The sequence below is a fragment of the Stigmatopora nigra genome, chromosome 11 (genome assembly GCF_051989575.1).
Source record: "Stigmatopora nigra isolate UIUO_SnigA chromosome 11, RoL_Snig_1.1, whole genome shotgun sequence".
Taxonomy (NCBI): Eukaryota; Metazoa; Chordata; class Actinopteri; order Syngnathiformes; family Syngnathidae; genus Stigmatopora; species Stigmatopora nigra.
Genome location: NC_135518.1, coordinates 12,581,269 through 12,605,583, shown reverse-complemented (window position 1 = coordinate 12,605,583; position 24,315 = coordinate 12,581,269). Strand labels below are relative to the sequence as shown.

Below are 24,315 nucleotides of genomic sequence, written 5' to 3'. Positions count from 1 at the left end.
TCTGTGGGCTTTCCCCGACGTTTCACTTGATTATTGTCAAAGTCTTTGTCTAAGGTGGCGCGCATGCAGCCAGCGTGACTGATGGCGGATCACTCGCAGCCAAATGGACACAATCTGTCATCCTCAACATCTTTTTTTATGAAGATGCATCGCCGGCACAAAAAAAAAAATGAAGGCATACGAAAAGAAATGTTGAGGTTGAAGTGAACGCTTTTGTTTGGTACTTCTTGCCACTCATCTCAGTGACAAAAGTAGAAAATAGTGTAAGAATAACATGAGGGGAAGGTTGAATACCAAACAATTACGAGTGTTTTTTTTTTTTCGTTGCTATAGTGGATATTGATTTGTACTTTTCAATCTGTGTCTGGCATTCTTACGCTACCGTTTTTCAACTGTTGTGTGTCCTTGTTTCTCTTTGGCTTTCCGCATTTATCATCGTCTGGCTTATTGTTATCCGTAAAATAGGACAAAATGTACTTTATTCTTTTTTTTTTTTCAATTGGAGTCAATGAGAAATAGAAGGGAATATCCAATATTGTATTTATAAAGTTATTAGGTATTGTGACAGGCAAATTGGGTTGTGTGTTAAAGTAGGATTGACTAAAAGCAGGTCTGGGCCAAATGGAGAAAAAATTAAACACATTTTTTTTATATTATGAAAATAAAAGGAGTGTATCAGTCTCACAGTTCTGGGGTCGAGGGTTCGATTCCAGCCGAGTCCTCACTGTCCCAAAAATTGCATCCTAGGCTAACTTTTTGGACACTAAATTGGCTAATCCGATCTATGATTGGTTATCCTTTGTCTCCTCGTGCCCTGCGATTGGCTGGCCTATTCCCCATACTTGTCTGGGATTGGCTCCAGCCCCCCCTGCGACCTTGTATGGATAAGCAGTTCAGAAAATGAATGAATGACGAAAATATGTTTTTTGTATGTTACTGACAATAAAATGAATTAATTTAAAACAGAAATATGCATCTTATGGCCCCAATTAACACAATTATTAATTTCTTCCTATTTGAGAAGTTTTAAGCATTGACTGAAAGGACTAAAAACACATTTTGTTCAACTATAATATTACAATTTAACATTTAAAATTCAGTTTCCTCATAAATATACTTTGGCCCACAAGCTTCCATTCGAAATACTTCCATTTTTTACCCGTTTAACATTGCTAACCAGTCCAAAAAAAAATACAAGAATTCAATTTACGCCTACTCAATACCGCTCATTACCAACTGTAACAAAAAAAAATGGCCTGAAAGCACAAATCCCCCTTTTCACACTATGCATATATACACAACCTCCCTTGAAAAATGGCCATAGGAAAGCAATAAAAGCCCTCAACTTGGGGCAACGGTCAATAACCATATCCTTGTGTTAAACCGCACGCTTCCTTACATTCAAATTCATATGGAATGAAGCCGATGAATCTTGGTCAGGGTCTACGTTTTTGTTCTTACGCTTAACACTCACACACTAATCTGTGACAAGCCCATTATATGCACACAAAAAAAAACCATGTTCTCAACCCTACCCATGTCATATATATAGTTCTATTCAATTTACCATTGCAGCATTGTACATACGACTCCATTATATATATTTTTTGCTCAGATTCTACAGTGAGTAACAAATAGCACCTTGGTGGTGAGGACTAATACATGTAGCGTTTGTAAAGAGCTTTGTAATGACTTTGAAACCAAGAAATTGTGGATCATTTACCACCATTGACGGTTATGGCTGTCCAAATTATCATCAATGTTGGTCATAGTATATAATAATGTATTACTTAGCATCCCTAACATTTTTACCTCAAAATATAGTACTAGTGGTTAGCAGGTATGGCTCACAGTTCTGAGATTGAGGGTTTAAATCCCAAAGTCTCATTATTTATTATTGATTTGTTATTTATGATTGTTATTAATTGTATATCTGTTTTTGTTGTTGTTTTTTATGGACTTCACTACTTATTTATTGATTATTTATTAGTTTGTTGTTGGTATTTGGGCACTTCCCTATTTATTTATGTTGTTGACTACTTATTATTTGACTATTTTTGTCTGTTTATTGTTGTTATTTGTGGACTGACCTACTTATTTATGTTGTTGACTACTTATTAATTGATTATGTATTTGTCTGTCTATTTGTTGTTATTTGTGCACTTACCTACTTATTTATGTTGTAGAGTACTTATTTAATGATTATTTTTATCTGTTTTTTGTTGTTATTGTTGTACTTTGTGGTAAAGCTTTAACTCTCTTTATAGAACGACAATAAAAGCATTTAATTTAATTTTGACGCTATTTTTTGATGGTCAAAACATGGGTTTGTGCTAAATGACCGTCAGAAATGACTCATAAAAATGTATACAAGAAAGTAGTCTTACCTTATTGTTGTCTGTGTTGTATTATAGTCGACAATGCAAGTGCGTGCTGGCCTCAGTGGCTTCATGAATAAAAGCCGAGCTGATGAATACAAACAGAGGTTAATGTTTTTGTCACCTCTGAATTGTGCACCATTAGAATAATACACCGTCTGCAGCAAAAACATTTTCTTTCAATTGTTCTAAATCATTAAAAGTGCTTACACTTCGGTAACATTATTGTGCTTTGATACTGGACTATAATACAAAAAAATACTGTACAAAAAATAATAAAAACTAACAGAATATACAAAAATACAAACTAAATAGGGAGACGCAAATCGAGAAACAGGAAAAATTGCTAATGGGAAACAGATAATAATTCTCCCACAAAGATGTACCAAAACACGGGGTTTAAATACACATGGAGTTGATGAATATCAGAAACACCTGGCTCACGAAACACATAAAAACCACGTAGACAAAACACACCCATCTACCAACCCCAACAAAATATGACAATGTCCTTGTTGCCCCTCGTTAAAAAAAATAAAAACATAAAGAAATGTACTTTATCACTTTTTATTCCAAATTTAAACACAAATTGCAGACAAATTAGTTATGAAAGTGAGGTAATTCCATTTTTTTGCAGTTTTATTAATGAATAAGCTATTGTAACTGCTTTTCTAAAACTAATTGGGGTTTACAGCCCTGCTTAAAATACTTTAAAAGTGCAGCTTTGTGTACTTTTTGTTGCACCAAATCAATCTAAGTAAAATCAAGCTACAAAATGCACACTATTAGAAACCTCCTCCACTTTTCAGAGTACTCGAATACATCCCTTGCATTAGCAAACTCTCCTCAATGCATGAAATAGCACGCAACCACTACTCTCATATATTCTCACTGTCATTTTGACACCATCTAGCAAGTAAGGATTTAATTCCACAGAGGGGTCGTTGATACATTTCCTCTTAATTGCCGTTCATCTCCATCGCCTCGCACGCACCAACGAACGTGCGTGAAGATGAAGACAATAAGTTCACATGAAGAAGAAGAAGAAGAAGAAGGGGAGGAGTGGTGGCTATGGGGGGGGGGGGTACGCGTCCTCTCCCTCTGTAAATAAAAGGCTGCGAGGAGGAGATAAACGGAGCGCCAAACTATCACAAAGCGGTGCTGGTGCACCACGATAGCGCACGTCTTGAAATGGCCCGACGACAGTAGCTGGCGCGTACGCTTTTTCTTTTAGATAAATATATAAATAATTCCGAAGACGGCGATTGGCCACACTCGCTCTGATTAGCGCGCCCGGCGCTCCCGACCCCGCCAGTGCTGAAAGCGGAGGTGTCGGAGGCGCGTCGTCGACGCTCGTGCTCGTGACTGGCTACCAACGCCGCCGCCGCTGCCGCTGCTGTGTGTATGCGCGTAAAGAGCGCAAAGTAACTTTCTCCTCCTCATAATCCGCTGGCAGGATTCCGTCAAGGTTGTGCTCCGGAGGTGGACCCATCGCGCTTTCCGATGGATACCGTCAACACGTTATTAGCGGCGTATTGCCGCTGGTGGATTTTTGTGCTGTCCTTTCATCCCTTCTTGTGCGCTTCTCTAGTTCGGACTGACGGGAATACCATCCGTTACCAGTGCAATGAAGAAGAAGCGGCGGGTACCGTGATCGGAAACCTAGCCAAGGACATGTCCTTGACTTTGCCCCATTCCTCCAGGAGCAATTTTCGAATGATGAGGCAGTTTAACGACTCTTTCGTCCGGGTGAGGGAGAGTGACGGCCAACTGAGTGTTGGCGAACGGATGGACCGGGAGAGAATGTGTCGGCGTACTCCGCAATGCTTGGTGGCTTTCGACGTGGTTAATTTCTCTAAAGAACGATATAGACTTATCCACGTGGAGGTGGAGGTGAAGGACGTGAATGATAACTCGCCGGAGTTCCCCGGAGCCGAGTCGGTGGTGGAGATCTCGGAGAATGCGCCGGCGGGTTCGCATATTCCCTTGGACCCGGCGGCGGATGCCGACGTGGGTTCTAACTACATCCAGAGCTACCAGATCTCCGTCAACAGTCACTTTACCATCGACGTGCTCCTGAGAGCCGACGGGGTTAAATATGCGGAGTTGGTGCTGATAAAAGAGCTCGACAGGGAAAGCCAAGCGTCTTTCTCCCTAGACCTGGTAGCCACGGACGGCGGGAACCCCGCCAGATCCGGTTCCACCAAGATAACCATCCGAGTGACGGACTTTAACGACAACAGCCCGGTTTTCGACCAGAACAGCTTTTCCGTCAGCCTCCCAGAAGACGCACCAGTCGGCAGCGTGATCTTGGACTTGAACGCGGAGGACGCCGACGAGGGTCCTAACGGCGAGGTGGTCTACGGATTCGGTAAACAAGTCTCCCACGAGATCCGTGAGCTTTTCCACGTGGATGACAAATCAGGACGCTTGACCCTTAGAAGCCCGGTGGACTACGAGGACAAACGTACCTACGAAGTGGACGTCCAGGCCGCCGACCTGGGCCCTAACCCCACCCCCTCCTTGTGTAAGATCGTCATCCACGTCACGGATGTTAACGACAACGCACCGGGTATCAGCATCACCCCCATGACCTCCATCACCACGGGAACAGCGCACATTAGCGAAGCAGCAGAAAAAGACAGCCTGGTGGCCTTAGTCACCACCTCAGACCGGGACTCGGGGGTCAACAGCCAAGTCCACTGCACCCTCTACGGCCACGACCACTTTAAACTACGGCAAGCCTACGAAGACAGCTACGTCATCGTCACAGCGGCGCCTTTAGACCGCGAGAGAATCGGCGAGTACAACCTAACAGTCATGGCCGAGGACTTGGGTTCGCCACCCTTACGAAAAATCACCCAGTACACGGTTCGGATCAGCGATGAGAACGATAACGCCCCACGCTTCACCAAGCCGGTCTACGAAGTCTCCGTGGCGGAGAATAACCCCCCAGGCGCCTACCTGGCCACGGTAGAAGCCACCGACGTGGACTTGGGCCACAATGGCAAAGTCACCTACAGACTAGTAGACAGCCTAATCATGGGATCTCCTGTTAACACCTTCGTCTCACTCAACTCCGTTTCGGGGTCTATCTACGCTTTACGGAGTTTCAACTACGAGGTGATGAAGCAGCTGGATGTCCACGTGCAAGCTAGCGACGGAGGGTCCCCACAACTCCAGAGCACGGCGGTTGTCCGCTTAAAAATCGTAGACCAAAACGACAATGAGCCTTCTATCGTGGAGCCGCCACTCTACAAGGGATCCGCCGATGTCTTCCTCCCCAAAGATGCCCCGGCGGGTTACATTGTCACGCAAGTCAAAGCCACGGACGCCGACGAAGGCCCTAACGCACATTTATCCTACAAAATCACAGAAGGTGGACTTCTAGGTTTCTCCGTGGACAAAGACACGGGGAAAGTACGTGCTAGTCGGCAACTAACGTACGACTTAACGGACAACGTCAAAGTGGTGGTGTCAGTTAGCGATAACGGCTCGCCTTCGTTAACCTCCACGGCCGTTATCCATTTCAATTTCATCGAGGGGACCGTAGCTAGCGCGCCGTCCTCCTCCCGAGACGGGGATGGCGACTATCTCTTCGAGTGGGACACGTCGGTAGCTGTTATTATCGTACTGGCGGGAAGTTGTTCACTCCTCCTACTGGCCATTATACTCATCACCACCATTTGCAGTCGGCGCAAGAAGGAGACGAGGGAGGGCTACCATGAGAGGGAGGAGGCGCCCAAAAAGGCCGAGAGCGCCGAGGGAGCTCGGGTGGAGGCCCTGATTGGCGGACACCCAGGGAAAGTCTTTGAGCCGCACCCTTTTCCCGAACAACCGCCCATGGCCGCTTGTAATGTGGCGGAGAGGAGCTGTGAGGAGGGGCAGCAGACGGCGGGGGTCTTTGAAACTGGCGACAGAGTCACGGAAGGCAAATTAAAGGTGAGTCAATCCTTGTGGGTCCGCTTTTACCCAAGTGGGAATGCGTTTTCCGCCAAGGCGACCAGTCCAGGGTTTACTCTATCTTACACAAAGGGTCAGAGGTTGCCAAACTGTTGGGAAAATTGGCAAAATTGACAAAAAAATGGGGGAGTGGATTGGTTCATGGATCTGACTTAAGCGAATGGGACAATATGTTCCTTGAAGTGAGCTGAGATGGCGACCAGTCCAGGGTGCACCTAGATTAACCATTATCAGAAACTGTGCATTGTTTTCTAGGGTTTTTTTATGTCTTGATTTATGTTAGCTGCTGGTGACAGAAAACTGCTTAGCAACTGAAACTAACCTGATTTCTGACCCTCATTTTTATGATTTATGGAAGTGTCACATCTGACATGGCACCTGGAGTACTGCAGTTAGCGTTTTTTATGATTGGTCTGCTTATCAAATCATACTAGAAAAAATAAAATTATATTTATACACTGTAACATAAAGACCTGGGATCACATAATGTAGGGCAATAAAGTCTAAAATGGCTTTTTCAAGTTCTCATTTGTTTGATTTCCCAAAAAAAATTCTATAACAACTGCAAATTGACCAAAAAGCAAACTGGTACAAACTGGATGGAACCTCTAACGCCACCAATGGCAAATAAGTTAAATACGTCCCCTAAAAAAAGCTTCAACACAATTCAAGTCTTCCAACATAAAGTGAAATTCCAACTTAAAGTGACCTTAAAACTTAAAGTTTCTGAGGTTGGAATCCGCCCAAAAAAATGGATCCCCAAATTCAGTCTGCACAAACATACATTTCCTCCAGAGGGTGTCGTAGCTCAGTTTCTCCCATTGCAAAAAAAGAAAAAACCATGACCTCTAATCACTCCTGTCACTTTCAGGGTTATTCAACCCTCCCCGGCTACGGGAAGGAAGCAGTGCGACCAATCACAATATGGAAGGGTAATTCCTTCACCACCATCTCGGCTAGAGACCCTCACATCAGCGGCAAGGACAGCGGCAAGGGGGACAGCGACTTTAACGACAGTGATTCTGACATCAGCGGGGACGTTCACAAGAAGGAATCGCCACCCAACAACGGTGAGCGCCATTGGCGACGACCTAGCCACAAGGTCAAAATGCTAACATGTTATCTCTCCTTGTTTTAGCTTTGTGGGCTTGTACCAGCGAGTGCAAAGTGCTGGGCCACTCCGACAGATGCTGGAGCCCGACGGCCATCAGGCCCAACGTCGGCGCCGCCTCGGGGTCTAACCTATCCACCTTTTCTAAGACGGCGTCGCTACCCCGGGATAGCAGGAGGGAGCACTACTACCCGTCGTCGCAGGTGCCCAAAGGCAACGGCCTGCAAAGCGTTTACGAAAAAGTCCAACACCAGGAGTTTGATTACATTCTGGTAGGGCCGCCCACACCGGCCAGAATACAGGAGACGGATGAGATTTCCATCCCAGAATACACAAACTCTTAAAAAAAATGTAAAGAAAAAAAAATCTAAAGCAGGGGTCTCAAACCAGCGGCTCGGGGGGCAAATTGAAGTCCACAGGACAGTTTTTTGTGGTCCCATACTGACACATAAAGCCAAGTTCACCCTGTACGATTCCGATATTTGGTCATTACAATTTTTTTTGACAGCAAAGCAGGCAGGTTTTGGTGTGATGGGTGATTTTTTTAAGGATTTTCGGGTATTGGAGCTAGCATTTCTTTTTTAAACTATTACTTTTTAAGTACTGTATTTTCACGACTATAAGGTGCACTTAAAAGTCTTAAATTTTCTCCAAAATAGACAGGGCGCCTTGTAATCTAGTGTGCTTAATATATGGAAAAAAATTAAAATGTGTCATTCATTGACAGTGCGCCTTATAATGTGGTGCGCCTTATATATGTGAAAATATGGTACATTCACCTTCCATTGCTCATATGGTCTGTTTTGTAAAAGAATTGTGAAGTATTTGACTTGAAGGACTGGATTTAGACGGATATGAGTTAACACAGGGGTTTTGGGAAGATATCTGATTTTTATCCACAGCTGATTGAGCTTGAGAGCAGATATGAAAAAATATATCGGAATCAGACTATTGACTTGATGATGTAAGAGTCGGATTCATACGGATGTGCATTAATGCAAGGGTTTTAGAAAGATATCACATTTTTATCTGCGTTTGATTGAGCTTGGAGAAGAAATGAAAAAAATATATAGAAGTGGACTATTGATTTGTTGACGTAGGGGTCGTTTTCATATGGATATGTGCTATCTAATATCTTAGATATTAAACTCTCTCCCATAAATATAATTTTGATTTCTGTCACCATTTGACCGGCGGCCAAACGTCCGGGCGACCAAACGTCCGGCCACCAAACGTCCAGCCCACCAAACATCCGGCCCACCAAACGTCCGGCCACCAAACGTCCGGCGTTCCAAACGTCCGGCGTTCCAAACGTCCTGCCCACCAAACGTCCGGGCCACCAAACGTCCGGGCCACCAAACATCCGGGCGACCAAACGTCCGGGCGACCAAACGTCCAGGCGACCAAACGTCCGGGCGACCAAACATCCAGGCGACCAAACGTCCGGGCGACCAAACGTCCGGGCGACCAAACGTCCAAGCACCCATTGGAATTAAGCTGCAGTTTTTTAAGTAGCCTAACAGAACAAGCTAGCATAGCACAAAATTTAATTTTCAGCGCTGTTTTTTTGTCAAATGAGCAACAGTCACTTGGTAGGAGACATTTTTTGTGGAATACGGGGTCATAGCTTTTAAGTATCACCGTATATTCACAGGAATACGTTAAATAACAGCAAGATGGGAAGGTTGAGCGGGTCAACAATCTTTACATTCTGAAAGACCCTCCATGTTTTTAACTGTGTTTCGCAAAGGTTGACAAGCTTGAAGTACTTTTTCTCAATACTTTTTGGGTGAATATCGAACGTGGCAAAGACTTTTTCAGTTGGCGGCCCCCAGAATGAATCAAGTTTGAGACCCCTGATGAAAAGTGACTGAAATCTATGTTGTGATTGGTTGTGTGTCATTTGTCTTTTGGCCTATCTGTAAGATCATGTGTAATATGCAAGATTTTGTACATTAATAATATATTTTTCATAAGGCTTCAGTGTAAATGAGGACGACTTTTATTATGACTTTTCAAAGGCATGTGTTATTTAATGTGGGGGCATCAAGGAGAGGTTGTTTTGTTGTAAAAAAATATCAATATGAATAATGTTCGTGGGTTTTTTTTTCTTTGTCACGTTGTTGCACAAATAAAAAGTGAAAAATCAGTGTTTGATTTAGTGGGTAATTAATTTTTGGGGGATTTATGTAAAGTATAACCCAGTTAAAATGGATGGGAGGTCACAAGGAATGTGGAAATGGTTAAAATAAGTGAATTTTGTCCATTTATGATTCAAATTATGATAATGTGGAAAGATGCAAGACTTACCATTATTACAAAGATGGTCCGGATTTGATTGAATGTCCTTCAATTGAATTGAATGCTTTTGTCCAGCATGTCAAACTGATGAATACAATTAATTCATTTCACCTGAAGCAAAAAAAGAAAAGCATTTTAGACATTTTTTTATAATAATGTCGTCAAATAATTTCACATATTTTGCATGGGTGGCTTATGTAAAAGACCATATTTAATTTCAATTGGGTCATATTAAATGTTCCATCTTTTCAGTAAACCATAAAAGCACGTCAAAAAGTGTTGCATTAACATTACTTCTTAAAAATGTAGTTTTTAGTATCGGTATTAAAAATAAACCTGATTCCACAAACATGATGGAAATATTGCACTACATTACATGTGTCAAATTGGCGGCCCGGGGGCCAAATCTGGCTCGCCGAATCATTTTGTGTGGCCCGGGAAAGTCAATGATGAGTACCGATTTTCTGTTTTAGGATCAAATTAAAATAATGAGTATAGATGTATATTAAATTTCCTGATTTTCCCCTTTTTTAAATCAATAATTGTCATTTTTAAGCCATTTTCTGTGTATTTAGTTCAAAAATAATTTTGTAAAATCAAAAAATATATAAAAATAGATCAAATCAACATTATCAACAGATCTATAAAAAAACTGAATATTCAGGGCTTTTAATCCAGTTCTTTTAATCAATTTCTAAAAAAAATGTAAATATTATATCTAAAATGGTGCGGCCCACTTCAAATCAAGTTGACAATAAAGCAGCCCGCGAACCAACCGTCTGACACCCCTGCTCTACATGAAGTACATTAAGTTTTTAAACATTAAATGCCAAAAAACCTAATTTGTCAACATACTCATATTTCCCCCACTACACAATAATAACAAACACCAAACCATATTTATTTTCCACCATTAATTCCCTCCATCCACCCATTTTCCAATCATTACCGTTTATTACATTCCTCCAAAACGCTTATGAAAGCATTCTAAACAACCTCATCAGGTCCCCAAAAAATGTGTTCTTGTACAAAAAAACCGATAACACACCAAAAACACTGTCACTCATTCCACACACACACTTGCCTTCAATTTACATGCAAATCCCGCATTGTTGATCAAATGCTCTTTACAATTGCCCATCCCCACCCCCCACAACCCCCCCAAAAGGTCAACTAACTCCATCACCTTTCTGATTGCCTTCCAGCATACCAATTATCCCGAAAATGAGGTTCAATCTGTTTCTAAGCAACAGTGCCTCTACATATTTGACACTTTACCCTATTTGTATTTCCCCTTTTGTTTTTTTGTTGATTTTTTCAACAAACCCAACCCCCTCCAGCTATGGAAAGCACGACCTTAACGAATTAATCCCCGTTCCGGCGTTTGATTGTGCGTGTTGACGCGTCGACGCAGTGCTGCGGATCACAGAGCTCATTAAACTATTAAGCGGATAAAAGCGACATTAATCACACTGGAGCACACCAACCAACCCAAACCAGCTCTCCTCCTCCACTCTGATGACATTTATCACCCCGTTCATACTTTCCCCTCCCCCAAAAAGTGTTTTTTTTACTCTAAGAACCCTTCCCCAATGGACTAGCAGGTAAAAAATTCCAATCCACGTCATTCACACTAACCCGCGGAAAAGAAACTCAGAGACGGACAAACCAGAATCGTGGAGAAGGAGTTTTTCCAAGGGAGGACCGCAGAAGGGACAGCGATGGAAAATCACCCAAAAACGGGTCATTTTGAGCTTTTGGCAACTCCGGTAAGTTAAATAAAGTAGGCATTTGGGTTATGGGAACGTTAAGAAGTGACTAATTTCTTACACTTGCCTCTTTTTGAATTGTGTAAAAGGTCAAAACTCCCACAGGGACCAGCAGGCTGCTCCGATATGGCGCCGCTACTCTCTCCGTGGCTGCCCTGTTGATACTTTGCGCCTCCATGGCGGCTCTTCTCCTGAGAAAGGAAGATGAGAAGAATGTAAGTCCCCGCAGAGAAACTCGGAAAAAAAGGCAATACTCAGTTAACAACAGATTGTAGAAAAGAAAGGGCTTTCAATTAAGGGATTTAAAAAGCTTAGTAGAAATATGGTATCTATATGTTACTCTATCTATGTTATGATTTATGAGGGATAGTGGTAAATAATTTAATGGATGACCTTTGTTAGCACCTTCTGATAAATTTATGATCGTGTGGCGTGTGTTCGTTGCATGATTAATTCATTAAAATGGCTGACACTGATGGTGACAGACTGGTTTGACAAACTAAAAATGTAGTTAATGGTTTTGAAAGAGTTAAAACTGGTGCATTTTTGTAGTTTGTCTTGGTTATGGTAGGTTAAAAAATAACTTTTTAATTTTTTTAGATGTCTAATCAATTTTGACTATTTATCTGGGCCCTATGTCTCAAAAAAAACATTTTGTGTAAATTCTGCGTCGCATCACATGTTAATATGACAGTATTCACGACAAAAATCATCTTAAAATTGACTGTTTTTCAATGCACGTTATTTTAAGATGACAAAGCACAATTGTGTTCTGAGTATTTCCCCATCAACTCATTGACAGAAAACAGAGAAACCAAATTTGCTTGTGAAAAAAACAGTTTTTTACAATAACTTCGCATTGCAACTTTCAATTGCCAAAACCCCAACAAAGCAAAAGCCTTAACAACCTTCCTATTGTTCTATTGTTGTTTGATGTGATTCCATTTATTAACTTATTAACGGGCACTGAAAGCATTTTAAATCCAATCCTTTTGAACAACAATCACAATCCAAATGGATTGGACATCCATAACTGCCAATGACATAAAAAAAATTGAATTAAAATGGAATTAAAACAGCTTTATCGATAATTTTCCAGTCATTTACGTCATAAACATAGCTAAAATGCCATAGCCCAAGTCAAAAAAAAACAATAATTTTCAAAAAAACCTCAACACTTTTCAAAAAAGATAACCCATTTGCAGTCAAGGCCAAATCTTTGACTCCCCTCAAGAGTTATCAACACACTCTCCAAGTCTCAAGCTAGCACGTTAACATGAGAAGATAGCAAAGGTCTTTTAAGGCCACAAGGCAATGTACGATCTTTTTTAAGATTTGCGGTGGTTATTATCCAATCGATGAATACATCTGGCCTTTAAAAAATATAAAATAAAAAATGTTCAAAGGCTCATCGGGTGAAAAAAAACTATAACAACTCTATAGTCGATAGCCATTTTTGCTGTAAATTGCGAGTCTAAAACGAACAAACTGTGCTTGGATATAATTCCCTTCCGACATTGTTATACAACGGAAAATATAACAAGGCCTTCTCGTCAATCACCTGAATGCAAATGGGTAAAAATGTACATTTTGAAATGGCGAAAGTACCTAAATCATTTCCTGAAGCTACTGCATATTTTCCTAATTGACTGTTGTTTATTATGGGGTCACCTACAAGGTAAGAAATGAGTAGTAGACTTCACCCCCAATTGCGAAGACCCTCACTGGGTTCCCACAAAGTAGACAAGACCTCTTGAATCGAAGCCAAAGCCCCAAAAAAAACACAAGTGTGAATAGTTTCTGGCAACTTCTTCAACTAATGAGTAGTTGAACACCCATGGTCGAATCCTTGCAGGTATACAGCGCTCATTACAGCATGAACATCAACGGCGAACTGAGAGAAGGCTCGGTAGAAATCGACTCGGAAGACAACGTGGAGACCTTCAAAACAGGCAGCGGAGACCAGGAAGCCGTGGAGGTTCGGGACTTTCAAAGCGTGAGTGAAAATAAGGAAAAAAAATACCTCCGACGGTACGTTTTCGCAGAACCGTGAGTGTAAACATGGCGTCTCTATGATTTGGCGCAGGGAATAACAGCAATCCGATTCTTCAGGGGAGACAAGTGTTATATAAAATCCCAAATCAAAGGCATTCTTCCTCGTTTAGGAGCTCTGGATAAAGATTCAATGACGTCTGACCTGGTATTCAATGACTCTATTGCCCTGTTTTCCCAAGTTTTTTTTAATTTCTAGTAACTGACTTTTCCTGGCAGCCAGATGAAGACATGCCCGTGAGATTTGACGAAGAGTTTCTCATCTGGGTTTCTTCAGAGGAGCCATTGAAGGACATCTCATTCCTGAGCCCCAAGATTCTGGCTCAGTGTAGAGGGCTACCTATTTACTGGCTCCAACCACTTATTCCCAAAGGTTTGATTTCAGAAAGTGGCTTGCAGCTTTCCCAAGTCTGGGGAAAAAGTGACCCCCATATTGGCCGCCTTTGGTCTATTTTCAAAAGTCTTTCAAAAATGTATCTGGCCCGTCTGGAGGCCTGCGTAGAAGGAAACTGCCCCACTAGATCATTATATTACTTGGCATTTAATAAATTGTCCCACAACACAATCTGTAATGCCTGTTGATGGCAAGGCGAGAGGCTAATAGTCTATTACTCAGCTGGTGTCAAACAACGATAACAGATTGGTTGAAAAAGCAGGACAGCAGTCGCTAGAGATCCAAATTAAATTACTTTTTTTTTTTTGGAAGTTGGCAGGAGACCAATGGATTAGGACAATAAAATAACAGAGCAAATAAAGCAAAGAATAAAACCTATTTACACAGGATTAAGGGGTGCTCGGACGTTTGGTCGACGGACGTTTGGTCGCTGGTCTTTTGTTGACAGTTTTATTATTTATTATATTATATTATATTCATGAGGAAGTTTAATATCTAAGAGAGAGAGTTTAATATCTAAGTACTGTTTAATATCCAAGTAATGTTTAATATCCAAGTACTGTTTAATATCCAAGTACTGTTTAATATCCAAGTACTGTTTAATATCCAAGTACTGTTTAATATCCAAGTACTGTTTAATATCTACGTAGTGTTTAATATTTAAGCACTGTTTAATATCTAAGTACTGTTTAAAATCTAAGTACATTTGACCGGCAACCAAAAGACCGGCGACCAAACGTCCGGTCACGGATTAAAGTAGTACAGAAACGTTGTCTTATTAGAACTTGTCTTTACAAAAGACAGTCCCAAAAAACAACCTGAGGTTTTCTAGCTTGGCATATGATTGGCCGAGCGTGCCATTCTGAGAGGGTCGTTAATTTACCGAGGACCGGCAATTTTCTAATCAAACAATAATTGGCATAGTCTGATCTCAGGAGTTAGCAATGAGGTCTTTGCTATTAACCTTGTATTTATTTAAATTGTACACCGTTTGTGAAACGGCAGTACCATCAATTATCTAGAAAAAATCCTTTAACCCTTTAGATGGCGTGTAAGAATGACCAAAAGTATTATTGTTAGCGTTCTACTTCGACGTACTCATCCCTCATCTGTAAAAACGTGATTTCCAAATGAAAAGGGCAAGAGCAAGCTTTACTCGTCTTTTGTGAACAACAAACGAAAACGAACCGTTATCTCCAAAGCGATAAGCCGACATCCGAGATTAACGCCTAACAAATTACGTTTTGCGATGACTGACGTGACTTTTCAAATATGATGTGAATCTCACTAATTGTCTCAGCCGTGGCTAATGTCAACCAGGAATACTAATATGCATATTTCCTAATACTTCACCTAATATGAATAGAATCCCTAAATCTTGCTAACACAAAAGTTATCCTGAGAAATACGATTAGCGACTTGCGATTGAACGCATCTTATTATTAATTCACGTGTCAATTGTAGGACGGCCTTGCTTCCGTTTAATGTTGGCACACTTGCAACAGTCGGAGAATTGAGTGAAACATGTGTGAACACTGCGACAAAGAAAGATGTATGCTACAAAAAAAAATAATGGTCATAAAATATGCAATGCCACTTCATATCACTGCTGCTAATTGAATAATTCAGCATATCTGCGGAGGTTGGGGGTCCGTGTAGGATTGCGTTTGGGAGAAAGCGGTGGGCGTCTGGTGAACGCTGACCCGATACTTTCGCCTCTTGTGGCTACCATGACAGATGGGTCGAGGAGGAAGAGAAGGCGGAGGGAATCGCAACGGGCCAAGCGGCAGACCCGTACGGAGTTGGCGGAGGTGACGGAAAAGGGGGAAGACGACGACTCCAGGTTGGGGGAACGCCCTGGAGAGGAGGGACTACAGTCGGACGTGGGATCGGGATTCAATCCTGAGAATCCGTATCATGTGAGTAGAGCGCTAACGCTGCGAACGGGAAAACTAGGCTTCAAAGCTATTGAATTTTACATGAGCTATCAAGAGGCATTTACGGAGCCCCGCAGCAACCCTTGAAAGCAACGTCAACCATTTTAAATGGGTTGTTTTGTCAACGCTTTGTTAAAAAGAGCGCTGTAAACAATATTGTTTGCTAATCAACACTTGGAAGAATGAGGATAGGAAGACGAGGGTTGGAGGGAAAGACTGAAAAATGAAAAGATGTTAAAGACTTGGAAGGTTGGCAGGACAAAAAGTGTCTAGATCAGACATGGTTCAAGGTCAACCAAGACCTGGTTCATGGTAGATGAGCCAGTAAGACAAGTGGATGGAAAAAATGAATAGAAGGATGGATTGAATCACAGACTGGACTGGATGGATTATGGGAAACAAAGAACCACTAAATGGGATTGTAGTGTAAACAGATGGATGAATTGATAGACAGATGGACAGAAAGATACAAGGTAGTCTGACCTGGTTCCTGAGCTAGTCTGGCAGAAACTAGGATGGATGGACGGACAAATTTGTACCGTATAGGTAGCGATAAATGGACAGAAAGAAGGACCAAAGTGAATGGATGGGATTTGTAGGTAATAGATAGATGATGATAAGTCCAGTTGGACAAATTGAGAGATATATATCACTAGTTGGCAGAGATGGATGGACAAGGAGTTGGTAGCGAGGACAGTGGCTTTGTGGTTGGTGAGTACCAGTTATTGGAAAATAGTTCTGAGGACAGATTCGTCAGATGGTAAAATTGATTAAAAAATAGATGAATAGAAGGGCAATAGGTAGAGACATGATTCCTGGTTGATGGGCCAGAAGGTAAGACAGATGGGTGGATGGTAGGTATGTAGGTAGGACAGATGTATGCTAGATAAATGGACAGTAGGACAAGGTTAAATGGAAAGATGGTTGGACAGATGATTGGATTGGTTAAATGGATGGATGGATGATTAGGGAGAAGAATTCTGGATTTTTGGGAGGAACAGAGATCAGGTAGATTGGTCTTTAAGTAGCTAGGTGAATATAAGATAAGAAGTCAGAAGATTGGCGATAACATAGCGAGTCAACGAACAGACTACAAAAGAAAGTCAGGCGTTAACTACAGCGAGAAGGACAGAAACGGAAGAAAAAAAAACAACTAAAAACAACTATTTCAAAAGCGATTCCCCCTTTAGAAGCATAGCATTAACAACTCTAATTGCAGGTCTCCCAGGCAACAGCTTCCGCCCCAAGTTTCCAACTTTAAAAAGTGACACCAAAACTCCCAATGCTTATAAAAATTCATATTGCCTAAGAGAACCTCCGTCGCATGTTTTGGCCGGATGAGAGCTTTGGACATTTTTTTTTTCGTCTTCTTCTTCTATGCCTCAGACCATCTAAATTGCAAATGAGCATGAATTTTAAACAAGATCACTCATCAAGATTAACGCCGCTTGAAAAACTTGCAGCGCGGCGGAGGCACCGGGACGGCGGCCGGCGCCGGTGAGGACGGCGCCATGACCTTTGACTCCATGCTGGACCACCAGGGGATCTGCTGTGCAGAGTGTCGGCGTAGCTACACGCACTGTCAGCGAATTTGTGAACCTCTTCGCGGTCATTGGCCGTGGCCGTACAACTACAGGGGTTGTCAGGTAGCTTGCAGAGTCATTATGCCTTGCCGTTGGTGGGTGGCACGCATCTTAGGCATCGTGTAAGGGGGGCATGCACGCAAGATTCTAAAAGGTCACTTCATTCTTTTTTTTTTTTTTGCTTGGGCGCAGCTAAGCTACACTTTCACTTTTTCTCACTTAGATGACTTAGTTTAGAGAGCTGGTACTTGGAAATTTGAGTTCTGGGTTTTAAAAGTCGATATTAGCAGGCTTAAAAAAGGGATATAGATTTTTGGGTGATTTTCATGACTATAAGGCGCATTGGATGATAAGGCGCACTGCATTATAAGGTGCACACTCAAAAAATGACACATTTTAATTTGTTTTCCAAATATAAAGGACACTGGATTATAAGGCGCCATGTCTATTTTGGGGGAAATTTAAGACTTTTAAGTGCGCTTTATAGTCGTGGAAACACGGCAATCTATAGCAAGGGTGGCGAACAAGTTAGACATAAGAGCAAAAATTTGAAAAACTGAAAGAGTCAATGAGACAAAATATGCAGTTACCTGCCAAAACTAACAAACTAAAATACACAAATAAAACCATATTATTTACCATAACAATTTCTTCCCCTTACAAAACTACAATGTGTTCATTTTAAGAAGTTTCTACCCTCAATACACACAACATAAGCAGAATTAATACATTAACTATGACGCAAAAATCCACAATATATACAAAATATGATAAGAAGCAAAGATCCTCATTGATTTTTTTGTCCAGGAACCATATGTTTGCCACCCCAGATTTATAGCAACCCTTAAAACTCAACTTAAAATTCTACCATATTCTCCTATTTGGACATTAATCTAGTTTCAAAGTGACAAGAACTGTACTAAGAGCTTTCTATTTGAAAAAAGAACTGGCGAAAAACACCAAAGAGGTGTGATTCACTGGCATCCATTTCAAGCACCCTGGAAATCCTGGAGCTAAGCTTTTTTTTTTCTAGACTTGTAAATGTCATATGCATAAAACAGATTAAGCACACTGCTGATGTGTAAGCTACTGTACTTTGTAATAGCTTGGCTTCAAATACATAAATGAGTAGAATTTTTGACCATTCTATTAATCAGACACTGATATTATAACTGAATATATTTTTCAAAAGCTTTCTGTACACTAGATTAGATCAACATTTTGCTTTTACAAGTCCCCGATTATGATATTGCGAATATTTTTCGCTGCCACAATTTGATTCATTGATTTAATAAACTGTATTGTGTACCTTTTACATATTTAACAGTTCTATTTCATCTGAAGCAAAACAAAAAAAAACTAAAGCAATTTTTATGGTTTAACCTTTTTTCTGCTGTGTTTTTTAACGATAAGACCAGATCAAACCGGTCATTTTGAGCGCTCCGATCTTTTGGAAATATTAAAATTCATTGAATCCAAGGGACTTCAGTCCATGTATATATACATTTTAACTGATATATTTTAACCCTTAAGATATAAAATAAAAATATTTATCCACATTCCCATTGATTTGATTGCCAAAAAAGCTAAATATTGGTTTCTTTCGGGTTACTATGGTTTCAACAGTAAACTCTCTGTCACCATTTGACCGGCGACCAAAAAAACTGGTGACCAAACGTCCAAGCACCAAAAAAAAATATAAGGCGGACCCTCAATGAATGACATTTTTCCATATATAAGGCACACTGTATTATAAGGCGCACTGTCTATTTTGGAGAAAATTTAAGACTTTTAAGTGCGCCTTATAGTGGTGAAAATACGGTAATTGCTATTGACTTCCAGGTATGAAGCACTCACTACTTTACAGTCACCTCTAGAGCCAGCCATTGTTGATGTTTTGGATTTTTTTTGTATGAAATCTTGCAGTGGGGGAGGAGCTATATGATGGAAGATGTTGTAAACTAAGATGGCATCTGCATAGTATTGTTCCAGTTCAGGCGTTTGTGTTTTTTTAATATCCGACAGTGGTGTTTTTTTTGTTTTTGTTTTTTCTTTTTTTTCCATATATAAGGCGCACTGGATTATAAGGCGCACTGTCTATTTGGAGAAAATTTACGACTTTTAAGTGCGCCTTATAGTCGTGAAAATACGGCAGGTTAAATGTTCATTGCATGAGTTTTCCTAGCAAAAAAACATGCTTGCTAAGCTAGCCATTTAAGCACTCTAAATCGTCCATAGCTATGTTTGGTCTTGTCATTGTGTCCTGCAATTGGCTACCAATTCAAGGTATCCTCTTTGCCTGGTGCCTATTGTGAGAATAGGGCGTTATGAATTCCCAATCACTACCAATGAAAAACATCTTCTTGCGTGATCTCTTCACACCAAGCAGCTGGCAAAGTCACCGTTACTTCAGAAGAACGCAATCTTCAGTCCACATATAAATCAGTGATTGAAGGGAGTGCCTTGACACGCAGCGGGATGATTTAGTTTAATGACCGTGGCGGTGACAGTGCTGTGATGGAAATTGGACTCCCCCTTTGCAAATTTACATCACCGGAGGCTACTTCAGGGGTTCGTTCTCTTTTTTGGACACCGCCATCCAGAGTTTGAACCGTCAGGAGGTCCTGGATATGTCACGCTTGTCACCTCCCTTTAAGTACATGTGCAGATGCGGGAGACGGATTAATATTCTTTAGCCTACGGACGAGAAGGGGGACGTTTTATCGGGAAGGCAGATGCGATAAGCACCTCTATCCACATGAAAACCCGCACAAATCTCCCGTGGAAGAGACAAGCATCTCTTTGTGTCGTTTCCTCACACCGCCGACTTTCAATGGGTTTCTGTGTCTCGGTAGATATGATGCAATTTCACATCTGTTGTAGTTTGATGTGCCTGGATCGCACTGTGTGAAATCATCCTGATCGCAACAAGGCTCCTCTCAATTATTTAGAGAGGTGGCATATGGCTTTGGAGATAGTAATCACATTTCTTTTGATTTTTTGCCTCTTTTTTTTGGGGTCCAAGCTATTCGGAATAGCCTAAAAAGCTCAAATAAAAGCCGTTATTGGGCCTTCTCGAATCCACACTTTCAATTCTCCCTTTTCAGCGGCGTGAGGAAAAAAGAAAAAGGTTTAATCAAAATGTCACTTTTGCAGAAATATTTTTCCATCACTGGCGCGACACTCATCTCGCATTAGCTCACATCAATACAGATGTCAGCATGCACAAATTGTATTGCCTTCAAACACATTGGGAGCCGTGAATGGAAGATGGGGCAGACCTCGCTGTCACATCCCGTTTTATCACCGGAAGAGAGAGTGGAACCATGCAAACAACATGTGACACACTAAAACACATCAAGGCTAGCCAATAGTTAAGTGACAATTTATTGAATTTGTTGTACTCAAACGAGAAAAAATAGGGGGGGATCGGACGTTTGGTCGCCAGTCATTTGGTCAAATGGTGGCAGAGAGTTTACTGTTGAAACCAGCTTTCAAAATTATATTCATGAGAGAGAGTTTAATATCTAAGAGAGAAGTTTAATATCTAAAAGAAAGTTTAATATCTAAGAGAGAGTTTCATATTGAAGTACCGTTTAATATCGAAGTCCTGTTTAATATTGAAGTACAGTTTACTATTGAAGTACTGTTTAATATCCAAGTACTGTTTAATATCCAAGTCCTGTTTAATGTCAAAGTACAGTTTACTATCGAAGTACAGTTTAATATTGAAGTACAGTTTAATATCGAAGTACAGTTTAATATCAAAGTACAGTTTAATATCGAAGTACAGTTTAATATCGAAGTACAGTTTAATATCGAAGTACAGTTTAATATCGAAATACAGTTTAATATCAAAGTACAGTTTAATATCGAAGTACAGTTTAATATCGAAGTACTGTTTAATATCGAAGTACTGTTTAATATCGAAGTACAGTTTAATATCAAAGTATTGTTTAATATCAAAGTACTGTTTAATATCAAAGTACTGTTTAATATCAAAGTACTGTTTAATATCCAAGTACTGTTCAGCCAACTGCGGCACCCTGACTGAGCTAAAAATGCAACCATTTGCGAGAGCACATCATCCTGAAAAACCAAGTACTGACTTAGTCACCTTTCCGACAATATCCTAAGCCCAAAACGAACAATCCACCAGATCGCAGCTTTTCACTTTCCCATTCCACGCCTGTTGCTGTCATCCATTTCCTCATCCATACCCCCCCCCCCCCCCAATCTCCCGCCTTCTCCAAACATATTGATAACACATCACAAGACAATGGCGCGTGTCTAACCCGAAACAAAAGCAGATGAAAAACACCAAGTACCCCCAAACAAAACCAACACAAAAAAGCCCATCATTTCACTACCAACTCCAAACTGAAAAATGCCATTCAAACCAAAAAAAAACAGGCGCAACAAGAGCAACAAAATCTGTTATCCCCGGGCCATTTTTCCCCCCTCCAACAAGACTTGTTTTCCCATCTTCATCTCACAAGAGGAGACATCTAAACCCCTATTGAGGAGCCGAGATGAATTGTTTCGAAAGCATACGAGACGCCCCCCCCCCCCCTTTTCGAACCAAGCTTACCCAGGCTAGCCCGGCAGGCCCCGTGAAACAAACAGAGCTTTGTAAGCGCTGACCCGTGGTGCCCAGCGGCCGCAATGCAAACCTCCACTTGTATGTGAAGAGAGCAGCGGGTTAGCAAACAAAAAACCTAAAAAAAAACAAAAAAATACAAGCCAAAAAACTCCCAAATTTGCTCCATTTTACATGTTTTTCATCACGGCCAAACAAGAAAACGCAGGCGGGCTTGAACAACCGCTGTGATGTCTGAATTAAAAAAAAAAAAAAGCCACTTGCCAAGCCTCTTGTCCGTGAATTTATTTTAGCCGCACGCTCTAATCAAGGCTCCCCTTGCGTTCCCTGGAGGTTCCTGTAAACCTGTCAATAGCTGCCCATAAATATGCCTGCCTGCCTTCCTTCCTGCCTACCGACGTGGACCAGGAAGCATTAGAAAGCGTGAAGGCGCCAAGCACTTTCCTAGTCACGCCAAGCTCTACATTTGATTGCATGTTTTCCATTACAAGGCGACATGAATGAAATAAACAGAAGTGACAGTCCATTTTGCACCTTAACCACAACACAGAAACCCTCTTAAGCTTTGCTCATTACGTTTTTTTCAGTTGTTTTTTTTGTCGTCCCGCCTTTTCTGCAAGAAAGCACTCTACCACATTTGGCGACAGACACACTTTAGCACCCCCAACGCCAATGATTGTTTCATTCCATCCCCTGTAAATAGTCCCAAATACGAAAATAAAAAAGGGAGATGTTGGTGATACAAGGTTTAAATGCTTTTTTTTTTTTTAATCCCATGCTTGAGTGACCACTTGCAGCTTGGCCAATGACTCTGACATTTGTGGCTTTCTTGAACATCTGCGGGAGAGCCTACTCGACACTTGCAATCATTCCGCCCCCCGCCCTTGGCTTTTTTTCCCTCTCTTCTCCTGCACTACATTTAGTATGCAAGCTTTTCTGGCATGTAAGAGCCAAGAGTCAATAATGTCACCCCCCCGCAAGGGCAATAGTGGAACACAATTGTTGCCCAGATAGAGTACAATACAAGGGAAGACTAAAAAGCAATTGAAAGCGTTTAGAACAGGGTTGGGCAAATTTTTGGGGGCCGGGGGCCACATTGACTTTAAAAATTGGGCCCAGAGACAGCACAAGATACGATACATGTAAAAAAGTGCATCCGTTAATAGTACATATGAAATATAAAGAGAGAAAAAGGACTAAAGTATTAATGTACTCATCACTCATCATTAAAGTAAAAAGTACAATGTGAAGTAAAAAGGAATGTATTAAGAAATATTAAAATGTAATTTAAAAGAAAATTGGAGGGGCTGTAAAACACGAAAAACAATTAAGAGTGGACAGAGTTACTGCCACTGGCTTCCGCGTGACGGCGCCATCTTGGAATTTAAAAAAAATTATTTGGACAACGTCGGCGGGCCGGATTAAAAAGCTTAACGGGCCGTATGTGGCCCGCGGGCCGTAGTTTGCCCATGTCTGGTTTACAAGCAAACTATTAGACAGAAACCTTAGTGAAAAACATCTTCCATCACATAGCTCCTCCTCCACTACCATATTTTCTACCAAAAAAAATCCAAGACATCAACAAGAGCTGGCTCTAGAGGTGACTGTGTAGTTCCCTTCAAAAACAGTACTAAATTAGCCAAAGTAACTTCTCTCTTCCTATCTAAAACTCCATACCAATTACCATCCATGAACTCCCATCTTTGAACCATTTTTAAAGCCTGGCTGTTAAACAAACAGAATTACAACGCTATTTAAAACTGTACTACTTGAGTATGTGTATGTGTCATCATTAACTTTCAACCTTCACAAGGGACAACGGAAACTAGCCCGTGGCTACAATCTTACATATTTACATATATATGTTCATTAACATGAATATGACTATGTTCATAAATATGTGCTGCCCCTTATTAAATAAATTAAACTCAAAACGGCATATATTAACGTTATCAACCTGGGCAAGATGGCGTTTAACTCATTTATTGCTATTGAGGACAGTGGACGTCCAATCTGTTTGACCTGGGACGGAATGGTGAGGTATAGTAGTGAATTTGTAAGAAAATAGCATTGTTGTTTATGCATTTTTTTTTCTTTAATAGGACTTGTCACATTGATCGGACAATACGCTAGCGGACTCTCATTAGAGAGAAGTCGTTAGCCTTTGGCATTGATTCCCAACTACTGTGTGTCATGAGAAATAATCAAGGAATGTTAGTTATCGGAA

The 24,315-nt window shown here is 41.1% G+C and overlaps 3 protein-coding genes across 3 annotated transcripts in view; 2 read left to right on the top strand and 1 right to left on the bottom strand.

Annotated features, from left to right (window-relative positions):
- The window catches only part of pcdh8.1 (protocadherin 8, tandem duplication 1), an 81,001-nt gene that overhangs the window by 41,503 nt on the left and 15,183 nt on the right, over nucleotides 1-24,315 (bottom strand). Inside the window, exons 7-9 of the mRNA XM_077727626.1 lie at nucleotides 11,590-11,713; nucleotides 9,763-9,864; nucleotides 2,388-2,466 (exon numbers count right to left, since the gene is read on the bottom strand). The gene's annotated coding sequence lies outside the window, so the exon portion shown is untranslated. The remainder of the gene's footprint in view (nucleotides 1-2,387; nucleotides 2,467-9,762; nucleotides 9,865-11,589; nucleotides 11,714-24,315) is intronic.
- Nucleotides 3,540-8,672, top strand: pcdh8.2 (protocadherin 8, tandem duplication 2). The gene is made up of 3 exons (XM_077728703.1): nucleotides 3,540-6,320; nucleotides 7,213-7,411; nucleotides 7,480-8,672. The coding sequence occupies exons 1-3, from the start codon at nucleotides 3,882-3,884 to the stop codon at nucleotides 7,794-7,796; spliced, it is 2,955 nt and encodes a 984-aa protein (XP_077584829.1). The 5' UTR covers nucleotides 3,540-3,881; the 3' UTR covers nucleotides 7,797-8,672.
- cnmd (chondromodulin) lies at nucleotides 11,148-18,036 on the top strand. The gene is made up of 7 exons (XM_077727628.1): nucleotides 11,148-11,522; nucleotides 11,612-11,737; nucleotides 13,378-13,518; nucleotides 13,609-13,722; nucleotides 13,794-13,947; nucleotides 15,706-15,887; nucleotides 17,369-18,036. Exons 1-7 carry the CDS (start codon nucleotides 11,475-11,477, stop codon nucleotides 17,612-17,614), a joined length of 1,011 nt encoding a protein of 336 aa, XP_077583754.1. The 5' UTR covers nucleotides 11,148-11,474; the 3' UTR covers nucleotides 17,615-18,036.